We start from the raw sequence: 17,506 nt of genomic DNA on the forward strand, positions 1-17,506 counted from the left end.
TCGTGTTGACCCTACAAGAAATTCTTTTCCTTTAATAGATAATATTTTCATTTCTCCTTGTCTTAATTTGAAGTTTACTTTGGTCTTGTCATCACTGATCTTTCTGATCACTTCCTTATTTGTGCCTAAAACTGGGATTGCTGTGGATGAGCAAGGTGAGTCTTCTTTTAGAACTTTTACAAATACAAAAATTTCTAACTTAATACATAGTCTGCAGAGTAATGACTGTTCTAATGTTCTTGAAGATAATGATGTTGAATGTGTAATGAGTTTGTTTTTATGTCGTATGGGAACTCTGTTGGATAAGCATTTTCCTCTTAGAAAGAGGCCAAGGAATTCAACATCCAAATGCCCATGGATGTCTAGACGTCTGATCAATGCAACATATATGAAGGCTTCTCTGTTCAATGCTGCATGTAAAAGTAAGACACAAGATGATCTTTTGAGGTATAAACATTTTGAAAATGTGCTTACTTCTTCAGTACGGGCAGAAAAAAAAGCTGTATTTTTCGCGTCGAATTGATTAGTATAAGGGAAATTTGCGCAAGGTTTGGACTGTATTTAAGGCCATACGGTTGTCTGTTGCTAGATTTTCAGAGTCTCTTGTCTGTAAATTTGCCAAAGGACAAAGGACCTCTAAAAAGGGATTAGTTATCAATATCACTGGATAATTTGGGTTCAAACAAGAGACACAATCTTAAAATTTATAAATAACGAGATGAAGAATGCTTCTTTTTATAGACGCATCACACCTCGGCGGAAGAAAAAAAAAAGTACAAGACAAGAAATTTTGATTGAACGGGTATTCTTATTAAATGGGCGAAATTTTAGACGCAGGGTTGACTTTTTGAAGGGCAACCGTCTAGGGGGGGGCTCATCCGGGAAGTGCATTAGCCATAAAAGTTTTAATACGCAAGCAACGATGAATAACTATTAAAGGTTGAATTCAATGTTATTTCTTTGGGTGGGGGAGCAGGGAATTATTTAGACACTATAAATACATAAACGACTTAGAGTTTTCCGTTAAAAGTCAAATTCAAAACCATGTTTTTTCTCTGGGTTTACCGGTGACAGTTGTTCTAAGATTTTTAATTGTATTTGGAAAATAGAGCAGGGGATTAACTGGGACACCATAAATATATATAAAAATGTCAAATAGATGGTAAGTTTGAAGGAAACCAGGAGCGTAGTATGCTATGAGGCAGGGGGGACAACAGCCCCTCCCAGAGCTTGGTCTGCCTCCCCCAGACACCTGTTTGCCCCCGCCCCCTAGCTGAAATTTAGTTTCTTCTTGTCAAAACTAAGATAAACCTGCATAATTCGAGCATCAACAGAAACAGATCAGTTTTTTAGTACATATTTATCTTTACAGTACTATAAATTATCTTTATAATACTTTTAAATTACTAAATAGTGCCTTTATGATACCAAAACGGCTTAATTTTTAGTTTTTACTGTCATTTTCACTTGGTTTGGGAAAATTGGCTCCAACTTTGCCCCTCCCCCCCCCCAGTATTTTGACGAAATTACGCCCCTGACAGAAACCCTGCCGGGGTCTTGGCCTAACCGGAATTTTGATGACAAGGACCGCTAAAAATTGTTTATTTGGGTACAGTATAGTGTAATTAAATGCATATATATACAAACTCAGCTAGAAACTAACCTAGCTATCCTAATTTGAATTTGTGAGTATTTTATTTATCCGTCGACGTGCCTAGAAATGGCTCGCAGATCTCTATATTGAGTGGCACTCTTCCGTCCACAATTTCTGACAACAAAGCTTCCATATAAAATTTTTGAGCTTTGGAAACATTTTGCATTGCCAAAAATTTTTGTCGCGGTTGATCTTTTCAGCGTGGATATCTCCTTTGCCGAAGTACACAACGAAAAATCCCAGATCAAGGTCGCAAAATTTCAGCTGTCTCTGAACATGATAAAAATAATTAGGTTTCCTCTTCAAAGAGATGCTATTTTTATTTTCAAGGAAAACGCATTTATTTCTCTCAAGCCAGTCCATTGAAATTTCTTTAGTAGTAAGGGGACAAATTACTTCGAGAATCGTTCTTCGTCCTCCATGAAAAGTAGCAAAACCATCTGGTCTGAACTCTAGAAAGATTTTTGACGCATGAACAGACAGTGCATCAGGAGTGACTATGTAATTTATTAGCCATAGCCATAGGCCCCACGGGCATGTACATGCCCGTGTTCCATAGCTCTGGTTTGGTGATCAGGGTCTAAACAAAGTGCACAATGTCACAGTAACTTGTCTTTCCTTTGCCGAAGTTTACTTAATACTAAGTAAGAAATAAAAATGTAAAAGAAAACATATATACAATTCCTAACTATGACATAACTTTGACCTAATTGCTTCAGTAAGATACTGAAATATAGTTACCTTTTCTCGGCTTGTCTGTCAATCAAGGCGGGTGACTCCCAAAGCGACAAGATCAGTCAAATGATAATTCCTTTGAACGGATTTTCATTATTTTTCCAGCAGGTTGACTAGAGTATTTTTAGGGACTGACCTTACCTGTACTTAAATTAGACAATTCTGGTCCGATTAATAAAAAAAACAGAATTCATACTTCCTGATAAAGTCTCATCAAAACTGAATATCTCTATATCAGGCACGAATTGAAAGAAATTAAATGCTTTTTCTAAGATATCTGGGAAATTTGGTTTCGGCTTTTAGTTTTCTCCCATTTATTTAAATCTATTATCTGATTTCTACAAGTTATATCAAGGCTGCCAAACATAATTCTAAATAGTTTGACCATACAAACTAAGAACATTTATAATGGAGAAGATAGGGCAAGTCTTTAGCGTGCCATATCCCCTTAATGAAGCTCTTTCCCGCAAGAAGCTCAAACAGTCTTCCCCATGTCTTTACAGGAAAGCTGATGGATCCATTGTGGACAAAAAATGCTCAGCGAGTGCCTTCAATTCGTATTTCACCTCACTTCCTTCAGTTCTCATTCCACCCCAGAGTAGAGTAAGTAGTGTTCCCTTAGCAGAAAGTCTATTTTCCTTTCCCCATACAGCGATATCGAGATTTCTTACATTATTTCTCAGCTTCCAAGCAGTCGTTCAGTTGATAGTTTTGGTTTGACTAATAATATCCTTAAAAAAAATTGGTCAGTTTGTTTCTAACCCCATCTCACATATAGCTAATCTCTCTCTTTCTGCTGGTGTTTTTCCTCATTTATTTAAAATTGCTAATGTTGTACCTTTGCATAAAAAGGGTGATTCATATCTAATTTCAAACTATAGACCCATTTCTCTTCTTCCCGTCATCACTAAGGTTGTTGGTAGTGTATCTTAGACTCTCTTTATTTGTATTTAGCACGAATACAGCTGCAGAAAATTCTCTCATAACTAACCATTAGTATAGTTTTCGTCAAACTTTCTCTACCTTAGAAGTTTGTGCGTGCTAATCTGGAGGAGGGCTTGTGTGTTTTGGGTCTATTTCTTGACTTTATTTGGAGTACATGGAGCACCAATAGAATGGTTAAGGTCTCACCTCTCAGGGAGAGCTTAGTATGTTTTGGTTAATGGTACTTCTTTGTTCTTTCTCTACTTTGCCTATATTGAAAGGTGTCCCACAGGGCCCTGTGCTTGGACCGCTTTTGTTTTTAATTTATATTCATGATCTTGTTGATGGTCTTCATCCCTATATGCACCCTGCTGTTTTTGCTGACGACAGTAACTTTTTCATTTCTGCAGTGGACCTGCCATCTGCCACTTCCGTAGCTCAAGGTCTTCTTAATAAAGTAAAGGATGGGTTTTGGGCAAATGGTATGGCTCTTAACAGCCAGAAGAGTACTATTGTACATTTCAGAGCCCCTTATCGTATGAGAGACACACAGTCCCCTTAAGTCAGGATAATCATCCTGACTTAAGGAGAACGATATTAGACCGCAAGCTACTATGGTGAAATTTCTTGGTGTGTATCTTGACTGTTTTCCTTTCTTTTAAACCTCATATAAGTAACACCTGTTCCCTCATCCTCTGCCAGTTTTCAATGTTGCACCGGGTTAACTCATTTCTTCCCCGGATGTTCTGCTTTCTCTTTATTCTGCTTTCATTTTTCCTTGCCTTTCTTATTTTTCCTCTCCCTCGGGTATTACTAACAAATCTCTTCTGTGCTCACTTCAAAAAACCCAAAATAGGGCAGTGAAGGCTACTATTCATCGCCCTCTGCTTACCCTCCCTCTGATCTTTATAATGATAATGGAATAGCTCCACTGGATCGCATTGTGGGTAAAAGTAATCTTTATTTAACGCGTTCTACTTTTCTAGGTACACTTCCACCGCCTCTGCAGCAGTTTTTCTCACAGACAGGCTCAGGTAGGTACTCTTCTTCTTTACGTAGTACTTCTCGCAGATTTATTTTACCTAAACGCTCATCAACAGCAGCCCAGATGTCTCCTGTTTTTCAATCAATTCTACTATTGAACTCCATCCTGATGTCCCTCTATCTCTTTCTGCAAAAGCAGTTTCTTGTCGGGTCTTTCCACTTTAGTAATTTCCCCCTTTTTTTGATTCTATCCTAATTTACATGTCTCTCTTCTCTTCTTGTAAAATCATTTTCAGTTAAATGCTAAGTATCCTTCTAAATCTCCTATCTGCTATATGTCCTAGTCTTGTTCCAGTGTTTTTTTTTTTTTATTGTATGTGTTTTATGGCTTAGTAACCGCTTTACGTTTGTAATAGGTTTTTTTTTAGTATTAATAAAATTATGATTGATTATCTTTCGAATCAGATCAATGCCTCACATCTGATTCTTAGCCCTATTCTTATAAGATTTGATAATAATATTTGATTCTAAGGAATATTTCAACTATTTGATTATCAGTCTTAAATATGATTGCACCAGAAATATGTTGTAGGAACTCCTCTACTTGTTCTTAACTGTGTGCTTTCTCTTTCCCTTTCTCCCCCTCTGTTCATTCCACTGCTTCAATGTAATTACTAACCAAAATCAATTTTGAATTTGAACTGATCTTTAGCGAAAACATTTTTAAAGCAAATGAAAATTGTAGGTGGTGCCCCTGGATTCAGGTTGAAAGCCGTCAGGAGCAATAATTTCGGGCCAATTCATAATGAGATTTACCAACCCTAAGATTCATCAAATTCAAAATCCGTTCCTACCTGATGGCATTCACCAGATAGCTTCTATTTAAATCTTAAAACAGAATGTGCCATAATTTCTTATTTTGATTTCGAAGATGCTAGCAAATCATAAAAATTAGAGGAATATCCTGGTTGGTCAGAGTACACTAAATTCAAATTAACTTAATTTTGATTTTGACTAGATATAGATGTGGGAGTTAGGTGAGCCCTTATTATCAACGAGTTTGGATCCAACTTAATTCAGAAATTAGAACTAGTTGAATCTTGGTATTGCTAACCCGTGGATGGGCCTTTATGTTATGCCCAGCGCTATTGGCTCCCAAGCAAGCAACACCTTTAATTTCTTTAGCAACACCTTTAATCTCGTCTTCCAGTTACATCAATTTGATTATTAATAAGTCATCTATTTTGCCTGTTCTGTATTTAAGTTCATCATTGACAAGAAAATTGATTAAGCAAGCGAAATTTGTGATCACTTCTCGAATATGACTGAAGATAATTAGAAGCCTAAATTTCCCATCATATTTCCTCTGTTATCTGCTCTCAGCACCAAAAATCTTATAGAATCATAGAATCATAGAATCATTTTAATGAAAAACAGCTGTCATAGACACATTAAAAAAAATGCACTAAAAGGCGCTGTTTTTTACATGAAAACTTTTTTACATAAAAACACTTCTCTACATTGTATTAAAAGCACTTGTAAAAAAAGGAACAAAGGAGTTACTAAGTCTGTTTGTGCGGCACGAGACAGGTATAAGTTTGCTTTTGCTTCTGGTATTTGCGCGGACAGGCATTTCAGGTGGTAATATTGTCCTATGTACAGGACTAGACAATAAAAACTGGCCAAAACGAATCATCAGCTGAAAACGGCGGTCGCGAAGGCTTGGTATTTCAAGTGACTTCAGAGCGGAGCTATAATCTACATATTTGTCGAAAAGAATGATCTTTACAGCTCGTTTCTGGATCCCCCCCAAATCATCACTTAAGTAATCTATGTGATGAGCTTGTGGGCCCCAGAAGGGACACGCATATTCAAGGATGGGTCGAATAAAAGTGAGGTACGCTGTTTTCAGCTGATACACTGGAAAACCTAGGCGGCGCATCGCCACCAGTGTCCGCATAGCATAATGTCCCTTCTTAACCAGCTCTTGTACATGAATAGAGAAAGAACAGTGCACACTAAAGGTGACGCCCAAGATAGTCGCACATGAAGCAGAAGGGAACAAAGTCGCAGGGCAGGTAAAATCGCGTTTAAGTGGGTTGAACCTCAAAACCTTTGATTTATTCTCATTAATTTGAAGACTGTTCGCAGTACACTGTGATTTAAACTGATCGAAAAAATTTGGGTCAAACTGGGCTACAGCTTGCGAATCCTTTACGTGGTATTTAATAAGCGCAGACAAGTCATCGACGAATTTAAAACGATCGTCAAAGTCAGAAAGCACATAGTTGATAACAGCCAGGAAAAGAAGAGCTGCTAATTTGGTACCTTGTGGGGCGCCACATGTAATTTCCACCCATTCCGATTCAATATCATCGGGAAAAAGGGCGTACACTTTTTGATACCTGTGACGTAAGAAATCAATTACTAATTGGAGGATGTGCTTACGGGCACCCATTGACTTGAGATTCTGGGCGGCAACAGGGTGCTTAATCAAATCAAATGCCTTTCGGTAGTCTACCAGAAGTAAATCTACAAACGAGCTTCCAAACTCCAACCATTCAACTACTAGGTGATAAAGCTGTACTAAATAAACAGACGTGCTGCATCCCTTCAAGCAACCATACTGGAAGGGGTCAAGTGACAATGAAATGTCCTTGAGAAGTTCACGATATATGAAAGATTCTGCAACTTTAGCAAAGTTCGGTGTGATCGAAATAGGTCTTAACTGATCAAATGTGTTAGGTCCTTTAACTTTGGGTATTGCGCGAACATAGGCTCGCTTCCAAGCATCGGGAAAGGCTTGTTCACTGAAGCACTGATTGATGATTGATGCCAATGGTTTGGCTAAAAACAAGGCATATTCGGGAATAAGTTTGACCGGCAACTCACCAGGGTAGGAAGAGCAAGTCGGTTTAAGTTTTTTAAGTTCTTTATAAAAAGCAGATTCAGTAAACTGTTTTATTTCTTCAGTTTCACAATCGACTAAGAGATCAACTAGTTCGGCCTCTGTAATTGAGGGGTAGGTGGTACAAATGCCAGCAAAGAACTCGTTTACGTCTGAAGCGCTCATTTGAGATCCGTCAGGCTTGGGTATTTTCAGCTCACTGTTAACTGACTTGCCAGTCATTTGTTTCACTGTGGAATGCCACTTCCGACTGCTACTTTGGACAAGGGGTACTACCTTTTCCCGAACATAATTTCTTCGCTTGAAACGATTGACTGCCAAGATTCGATTTCTAAGTTTTGCCGCCACGGCTATTTGTCCGGAACTGTGCAGCTTGCACCTCATCTTGATCATTTGTTTGAGGCCGCTTGTGATCCATGGCTTATCGGACTCACTTAACACTACAACTTTAGTGGGAAAAAACTTGTGAAACATCTCTAACAGAAGAGAGTTAAACTGTTGAACTTTGCTATTCAGGTTTACTATAGAACACAGGTCGTCGAAGCAGTAAGTCCCGATCCACCGACCGAAATCACAGATTGATTGAGAGTTAAGCGGACGAATAGTCACTTTGGTTCTCTTTGGCTTCGGTTGGTTATTTTTGGCTTGCCAGAAAATTACATAATGATCTGAACTGTGGAGAGGACCTAACGACCGAGGGGAGTAATAATTGTCACTCATGTTTGTAAAAATTATGTTTAGAGTACTGCCACTCTGGTACGTAGCAATGGTAACTACCTGCTTCAGATCAAGGACACTATATACCCATAGTCTGTTCGTCTGGTTAAAATCGCCAGCTATTATGAAGCCAGGATGGGCATGGGCACGACGAAGTTTATCGATGTAGGTCTGTAAGTAGCTGATCAGCTCTTTCCTATTTTTTGCACTCTCTGGGTAATACACAGATGCAATTATCAAACATGAGAACTTTTTTGATAGTTTGGATGGCTTTCACTCTACCCAGACAACTTCATGACACGAATCGGTTGGTATATTTAACAGCTTAGATGAAATGTCATTACGAATATAGATACCAACGCCACCACCTTTTCTACTCAAACCTCTATCACGGCGAGTGTTGAAATAGCTAGTGTAGCCTTTTATTCTACCCATTTCATCAGTGATATCCCAGCATTTGGTAACTGCAGCAATAGGAACACTCACTTCTCTCAGCAGTATCTCCATCTCGTCAACTTTATTTGTTAAGGATCGGGCATTACACAGAATGAAATTCGGAAACTTTGCCTCAGCTGATAACTGTTCAGGACGTAACAGCGGGAGAAGTTCATCAGAGGAACACGGTAAGATCGGCTGCAGCTGTGATGGAGAAAGAGTGGGAGGAATTTCGTACCTTTGCAAACATCTTATTTTCACAAGAGTCCTTGGGTTCACATACAGCCGTCCTCCGGTCAGAACGACGTTCCTCAGAAACATGAACGGGTATGGCCGTCTGTCTGCCTCGCCACCCGCCTCTCTTTCCACACCGTCTACGCTTTTTTTAAGCAGGGAGTCCTCTGGTGGCCGTTTGAGTAATCCAAAAAGCCACAGACTGACAAATGTAAATGGCGTTGTAGTCAGATGAAATGAATTAAGTCTTCTTAAACATTCTTTTTGATAGGTAAAAGTCATTATGATTACAAATATAGGGAGGCCAATTCCTTGAAAGAATGCACCATCAAAAACAGTTGAGAACTCCACACAAACAAGCTAAACTAGAGTTTAGCAGCAACATCTATAAGAATCAAAATTAGATGGCGCTGTAGTCAGTTGAAAATGAATGAAGTCTTTTTAAACATTCTTTTTGATAGGTAAAAGTCATTAAGATTGCACTTAGCAAAGCTAGGGAGGCCAATTCTTTGAAAGAATGCACCATCAAAAACAGTTGAGAACTCCACACAAACAAGCTAAACTAGAGTGGCGCAAAAGCAGCTTCTCTCTTAGATAATTTCAGATAATTTATTAGAAAATTTCAGTTAGATAATTTCAACATTTTTATCTGTCAATTTTTTTGCTTATGTATATCCAATCGTTCTCTCTCCAACTATATTGCCTCATTAAATTTTTCAAGGACTAGCAATTCTTTTTGATTAGTTGAGTCTGAAATCAAACTCTAGAACAATTAAGGATGTTACATCCATCTGCATATTTAGGCAAAATCTTATTGTTTTTTTAGTCTTAACCATTGCAAATTTGACTATTATACGAGGTCTTTTTAGGAGACATACTTAGTAAGCTTGATGATGAGTCCTACGGCTATTAGGATCGAAGCCCATATTGTCAAGCAGAGATCAATCCACTGCGATATTACACGACATATATACATGAATTTTGCTACAATTCTGATATTCACCTGAGACCTCAACGTGCTTATGAAGAGATTTCTGTTTTCTTTCCGTTTAGTTACGTATACTAAAAAGCACTTCCCTTAATTCAGGAATTTCGGTTTCCAGGAACATCTTACCGAAAAAACTTTGAAGCAGAACTGACGTCTAAATGACTGTCCCCGTCACAACTACTTGACAATAATACTGAAAGAAAGCATGGAAGCACAGAAAATGATCTTTTCTTAATATTTTAACCTTTATGATAAAAATAAGCAGTGTTGCAAGATGATCTTTTTTTTCTGAAAAAATTAGAAGTTTTTTTTTCTTAGAAGAAAAAAAATTAGAAGAAAAAATTTAGAAGTGCTCAAGATAACAGTCAAGAGGAAAGAGTTGTGTTTACCAGAAGATTAAACTTTATAATGAAAAGCCAAAATAAAGGAGTGATAGGTTATACTCAAAGTCCCCTACTGGCCAAGACTGTTGTGCTCTAGTTTTTGCTGCCAGGATAGTTAACCCTTGCATATCCAAGCATCAAATATTTGATTAAGACTATGGGACTATCTTAAGTGAATTCTTTCATACAAACAGTATACCATGATACAGATTTCTAGTCTTACTTACACGAGTCTCTAGAGCCTTCGGTGGCCTATGGATTATACTAGATTATCCTCTATCTTGTTTAAGCATTATTCGTGTAAACTTAAAATTGGAGTAAGTAGTTACAAAAGAACCAGGTACATTAGGATTTACTTTTGAGACAGCTAGTATACATACATATACTGTAATAAGTAACGCTTAAATCAGTTTTGGTCAAACATGAAATAAGAAAATTAAATCAATTTACCTCATAATTGCCTTCTTTTATCAAACGAGCAAATAGTCGGGAGCCAGCAACATTACACCTCTCACCAATGTTGACAAATCGACTAGTTTTATCTAAAAAAAATGTATAAAAACATAATTAAAGAGAAATCACAACCTGAAAAAAGAGAATTTAAAAGTGAATTTAGAGAAATATATAAGAAATTGTTGATTAAGAGATATATTTGAAAACGCTGAAACAAAGGATTTGACAACATTTTCCACAATTTTCTGCCTAATGTCATTATAGGGATGATACATATTGCAATATTCGATTCACAATAACAAGCTAGGGAACGTTCACGATGGATTGATTTAAAGTATATTTCTACTATATTATCAATAACTACTTCACATTTTTTTCTTGGTTTATTAGAGATTATAAAAAGGTTTTTAAAATTATAAAATGCAAATCTCGCATAGTTAATTTTCATTGTTAATATTTTCGTATTTAAATGACTGAACATCATTTCTACTCTAATTTGTACAGAAACAGGTTAGTTTTTGGCGCCTTAGCTGTTCTATTATAGGACACAAACAAAGTCAGAAAAAAAATCTATACTGAGATATCGTAACATAATAAGATAAATAGCACCAAGTTTTCCTCTCATAATGAAAGATATTTTTATTCTACGAAAATATATATATATATATATATATATATATATATATATATATATATATATATATATATATATATATATATATATATATATATATATATATATATATATATATATATATATATATATATATATATATATATATATATATATATATATATATATATATATATATATATATATATATATATATATATATATATATATATATATATATATATATATAAATATATATATATATATATATATATATATATATATATATATATATATATATATATATATATATATATATATATATATATATATATATATATATATATACTACTGTCCTGTAAAAATAAGCAATAAGTAGAACAACAGGGAAATTTTGATGGAAAGGCAGTGTGGTCTTCGTCGCTATTTATGTGAAAATAACACTAGGCAAGTCGTTATAAAAAATCATTAGGCTTAATAAAACCTATCAAAATGCAATTTCACATTTGACCTTTTTCTATCTAAATATTAAAATCGTATCTACAGCTAGCTTTTTTTAGTTTTGAAGCTACAAAATACATACAGACTAGAATACTTAGGCTAGCCACTGTGAAAAAATAAACTTGCCAAAACCCAAAAACCCTTTCAGGAAAAGCACCAATACGGAAATAAAGAATGACTAGAAATGGAGATAAAGAATCAAAGCATGTATCCAACAGAAAAAAAAGAACATATAATTATCATTCTACCAATAAATTACTAACTATTACACCCGTTGCTGAATATTCTTTGACATAATTATCGAAAATTAAGCAGCCAGTAAGTTAAAACTAGTTTCACCATTTCTTATTTCACTAGAAATTTAATGGAAACAATGCGATTTTCTGTTAATATAACCGCAGAAATAGATCCAAAATATCCATAAGACTAAAAAAAGGCATTTAACCTTCCTATGAACGTAAGTAAAATCAAATGTAAAGTTTAAAAATTGTATATCAGTATATAAGAAAATTTTTAAGAATGAGCGAAAGTAACACAATTAAAGACAAAAAAATTAATCTAAACTTTGAGTAACTTGAACACTAGCTAAACCAAATCAAAATACCTCTTGTTATTTCAGATTAAGCCAAATGGTAAATAAATTTAATAGCAATATTTCACCGATAAACTCAAATTTTGAATCAATTAACAAAATGGTTATATTTTCTGCCTTTTTTTGCGACATAATAAAAATGAAATAGAATTTTAAGATTTTTACGGAATGCCTACTATAATATAAATAAAATTTAGTTTTCTATAATATAATAGATAGACTTTAGTTACAACGATAATATAATAGATTTAAGTTTGTCATTTTCAAACTTAACTCACCTATCCTAAACGGTTCCAATCCTGACAGAAGTGTGGCATCTCCAAAAGGGCTTTCGGGGGGTACACGCGGTCTGTACTGACTTACGACATGGGCTATTTGTCTAATATGATCTGGTGTTGTCCCACAACACCCACCGACAACATTTACAAGACAATCTTCAGCAAAACCACGTAAATTTTCGCCGGTTATCTCTGGTGTTTCATCGTACCCTCCAAATGTATTGGGAAGGCCTGCAAGAAAAAGCATCATAGACAGTAAATTAAAAATTCGTTTGAGTGCACAGGGGGTTCACATGGAATGCAAATCCATCAAAATAGCCAAAAAAGGATAAATTACATAAAAATAATACAGTAGGGAGAACAAAGCGTAAAAGCCCTGCTACCCCTACCTTGCGTGGGAGCCTATGATAGTCAATCTATGAATGCTTAAAACGTACATTCAAATGAAAAACTTGTTAGTCATATGTCATAGAGTTATTAAAAAATATTCATATTTACAGGTAGCAAAATAAATTTAAGGCAGCCAAAAGAAATAATTAAAGGTTCTAACACAACAGAGGTGAAAAAAAAAACGTTTTGAACCTACCTGCTTTCTTATAAGTATTCCAAAATGGCAGGTTTGGTTTTTATACCGTTACTTACATAAACTCGGTATACATAAAACTTAAAAAAAACAATATGAAGAAAAAAATGTGTGGCAATCCATAAAGGCCGAAGATTTCTACTAGACTATTACCAACTATATTTAATAGGAGAAACAGGGATGGAGGGGGTGGTACAAGATAGAAATATAATTCATAAAAGTCGTTATCTAACATATTTTTTCTTTGCTCTAACAATGACTAATTGTTTTGAATTTTTTTTGTACATTATATAATTGTTGCTTGTGATGAGTAGGAGATATACAGATTTTAAAACCAAACCATCATGTTTCTTATGGTAAATATCCTCTGTATATATTTTATTAGCTTTTTAACCTATTCGGTTAGAAAGTAGCTGAAGCTTCAATAAAAAATAAACACAAAGTCAAAACAAAGCAGAGACACTAAAATGAAGTTCAGGCGTGAACCTCAGTATGCTGAACACATTGATAAAGCTAGGCCTAGTTTAGAAGGAAGAATGTACTAGAAGTTTTCAGCAAATCTTAAAGTCAGTGTCTAGAAACCTGAAACACATAATATTTGAACCCCGTGAAGAGCTTGAAATTTTTATCATTTACATAGAATTTAGTAAAACAAAACGCAATGATATTGCCAAAGCTATTTATCACCAAAATAAAGAAAAAAATGAAAATAAATTGTACATAAATAAAAAACAAAAACTTGCAGCTTTCCTGGCAACTTGGTTGAAATACTAATTTTACAGTGTATCGTGCCATGAGAATCTTCTAGGGTAGGCAGTATATTTTTGGCAACATGGGTTTCCCATACCTGGGCTGTATATTCTAAAAAAGTTTTTTGGGTAGATGAACTACATTAGTAATGTATTCTGATACTTGGTCTGTTTACAATTTTCAAGACAAACTGCATTAAACCTAGCCTAGCCTAGGAGCTGTTCAAAGCAGTTCCTATAATAGGCTTTTCACGCACAAACTAAATTTTTCCCAGATTTAACAAGCTAATGCTCATTTATTAGAAAGAGACTTTCTTTTTGGTTTGATAAAAAAAAAGAAAATAATTTAAACGCACTTACCAGCATTGGGATAACAGATTACTTTCGCAGTTGTTGCTTTCCCAATGGCTTCAATGAACGGTCTCATTTCAACAGCCCCAAGAGCACAATTTAGCCCAATGCACATCGGATTTGCATGACTAACACTTACTACAAAGGCTTCACCAGTTTGTCCAGAAAGGGTTCGACCACTTCTGTCAACAATTGTTCCAGAAATCTATTTAAAAAGAATAAAGCGGCTTTCACGATACGTACGTTATTTTATGTGCTAAGTAGTTAAGTTACTTTACGTTTAACCTTTTACACTTACAAAAGTCCTTTCCCACTAAGCTAACGTAAAATTTGATAGCCATCATAATTAACGCCAAAAATCATCACAATCATAATAAGTAAACTGTTGAAAAATTAAAAATCTGGAACAGAGATGGAGATTCAAACTCTTCACCGCCTACGCAAAAGGCTTTCTAGGGAAACTATATTAGCTTGTCATCGAGTCACCTCACTCTGTTGCTATTATGTTGACTTTCCCGAAACGTAACATAAATTTACGTAGCGCAAGAGCTCGAGTCTTATGTTACTGAACAAATTTGTCCCATAATATTATGCTTAAGGTTAAGTTTTAAGTTATGCTACTGAGAATGGTTTCACAGGGTCGTGTGAAAAATAAATTAAACAAGATAATGTCTACTTTCAAGAAAATTAAAATGAAAAGATCGAATATAGCAGGGAAGGAACAAAACGCGCAGGGGATTTGAGGCAATCATAATACAAATGCCCACCTCTCCTGGCATGGGTGTAATTTAGAATTTAACAGCTATTGCTTGCATCTGAGTCTAAATAAAGTAAAAACCATTACAAAAATTAAAAACTTAAAGTTAATTGAATTTAATTTTGAAATGAATTTGAATTTATTGAAAATAAACAAGAAACATATCACTGAATACCAAGATCAACCGTAAATTACACGCAAAAACAACTTCAACAGAGTCTCCCCCGTAAGGCTCTATGGCCAGGGAAAAACAGGGGAGAAACAAAACTAAAAAAAATTAAACTCATACATTCATCAAACATCTTTAAATAATAAACTCACATCACTAAACCAAACAATACCCCCCCCCACCCCAAAAAAAAAAAAATCCAAGCTAGGTAAGGGAGTAATACATGATTCCACCCACGCAAAAAAAGTGCAGAACCAATCCGGAGACATCAACTCATCGGAGAACCGGGAAAAAAATTTATTATTTGCAAGAAAATCTCTGACATACTTTTTGAAGATACCAAATGAGTGGCAGCACCGTGTAGACTCCGGAAGAGCGTTCCAGATCATACTGCAAGCTATCGGAGGGTTAAAGTCAGACCGTATTGACGGAGTATAAGGTATCTATATATTATTGAAATTGTAGAAATAATAAGTCGATTGCCCAGAAATTAAAAAATATATTATTACATAGGGCAGCAGGAAGCTGGCCATGTAACCTCAAAAAAATTTAAAGAAGCACAAGACAGAAAATAGAGAGATCTCAAGTCAAGCAAGGGTTTAAATACGGAAATCTTAGTATTCTGTATAAGACTCCTTGCTTTATCATATAATTTTGAAAGTGACTTAAGTGATGAGGGAGAAGTTGACCTTCAAATAATAGAACAGTGTGAAACATAAGGATGAAAAAGACTGTAGAATAGGAGTGTAAGAACTGACCATGTAAAAATGTGTTTCAATTTTTTAAGGATGCAGGCTTCTGGAGACTTTCATTTTAATAAGGTCAATATGAGGCTTGAAGGAGAGATTTTCATCAAGCAAGATGCCTAGGAATCGAACGCAACGATCCTTAGGCCTATTAAGGGAGCCCCTGGATACATGTATTTCATTTAAACCAGAACAAGCCCTTTAAACTGAAATAAGAAAACCCGACTTTCCAAAATTTAAGGCAAGATAATTAACATCAAAACACAGAGTAAATCTTTCAAAAAGGTCAATCATGTTTGAACGGAGATTGGACTCAGTTCTACCGGCTGTGCCAAGAGTACTGCCATCCTCAAAAGTTATGGGAAAGGTTCTAGGACGTGGTGCGGAAAAGTCGTAAGTAAGGAAATGTCTACTTTCAGGAAAATTAAGCAAAGAGATCGAATGGTGCAGAGAAGGAGCTAAAGCTATAGGCCGTTGGAGACAATTATAACCCAAACCGTCGGCATGGGTGTCATTTAATTTCAGGCAATTTTTACTTCATTTAAGCTTAAATAGAAGTTATTGAATATTTTAAAGTTAGAAAGTTAATAATAAAAAAGGATCACAGTCTCGAATAAAGTTGTGTTATGGTTCAGATTAAAACAAAATAAACCAGTAACAAAAAAAAAAGAAAGATGTTTATAGATACTTCGGACCATATTTACCTTCTATCTTCAGTCCCTAGTAAGAACAAATTAAGGTTTTACAACAAAAAAAACGTCTTTTTTAATTCAGATATTAATAGGAACATGAAAGGGGTTGCAATCAACTGAATTTATGGAGGATTTTTAAAGATATTGATCTGATTTTATTCCAAACATCAGACAATCAACTAGTGGTTTTGTTAGTACGTCCAAGGAGAAAGCCATCGACGTTTCCTACCAGTAAAATTAATTCATTCTGTTGATATGTTTTTTTTATTGGTTTTTGCCGTGGGTATTTTGATTTATTCCTGTTTTTCTTTTCCTAAATACAGCCCATAATTATGCATTATGTTCAATTTTCTAACGTTCATAGCTTTTACAACTGCAAGGTCTAAAAACTAGCAAAAACTAAGAATAATGTTAAAACACAAAGGTGTTTTATTAATATTCTAGTTATGTCTCCCTTTGCATATAGCTTTTTCTCCTATAAAATTACGTTGAAAATCTCGTAAAAGGTCTAGACAATGCGATTTGGATCAAGCTTACTTCAGAAACAGAAACTCACTAATCCTAGAGCTGATTTAACGATTTGGAAAAGAGGGGGTTTTAAGTATTGCAGAAATTATTTATAATCTTACCACCAGTATACAGTAGAACACACGACCGTATGAGATATGTACTTCAGTTAAAATGCCAACTACAGACGCGCTAATACAGAGAGAGAGAACATATATCTCTCTCTCTCTCATATCTTTTTTTTTTTTGCAGTAATTACCTCTAAAACATTATATCAAATAAAATAAATCATGTAAGGAAAATTGGGGCAAAATTGCGGCAAATATTTTTTTAAAGGACATTCATTAATTCTAAAACTACTGCTACCTCACTGCAACACTAAGCTGCCTGAGGCCAACACAGCTATGCATGTTCTTCCTCCATTCCAATCTCTTCAAAGCCTCCCTCTTTACACCCTCTCAAGAAAATCCCGTTTCCCCTAAATCTTTCCTTATGACATCCTCTCGACCTATTCTGGACGGCCAACTTTTCGTTTGGCCCTAGGCAGTTGGCC

The 17,506-nt window shown here is 35.2% G+C and overlaps 1 protein-coding gene across 1 annotated transcript in view; it reads right to left on the reverse strand.

The window, feature by feature from the left end:
* Positions 1 to 17,506, reverse strand: part of LOC148950177 (methionine synthase-like) — a 94,725-nt gene that overhangs the window by 67,218 nt on the left and 10,001 nt on the right. Inside the window, exons 6-8 of the mRNA XM_089092196.1 lie at positions 14,092 to 14,287; positions 12,400 to 12,630; positions 10,413 to 10,504 (exon numbers count right to left, since the gene is read on the reverse strand). Coding sequence (XP_088948322.1) covers positions 10,413 to 10,504; positions 12,400 to 12,630; positions 14,092 to 14,287 — 519 coding nt within the window. The remainder of the gene's footprint in view (positions 1 to 10,412; positions 10,505 to 12,399; positions 12,631 to 14,091; positions 14,288 to 17,506) is intronic.

Source organism: Artemia sp. Qi Xiang Cuo, chromosome 7 (genome assembly GCF_049724085.1).
Source record: "Artemia sp. Qi Xiang Cuo chromosome 7, ASM4972408v1, whole genome shotgun sequence".
NCBI classification, from domain to species: domain Eukaryota; kingdom Metazoa; phylum Arthropoda; class Branchiopoda; order Anostraca; family Artemiidae; genus Artemia; species Artemia sp. Qi Xiang Cuo.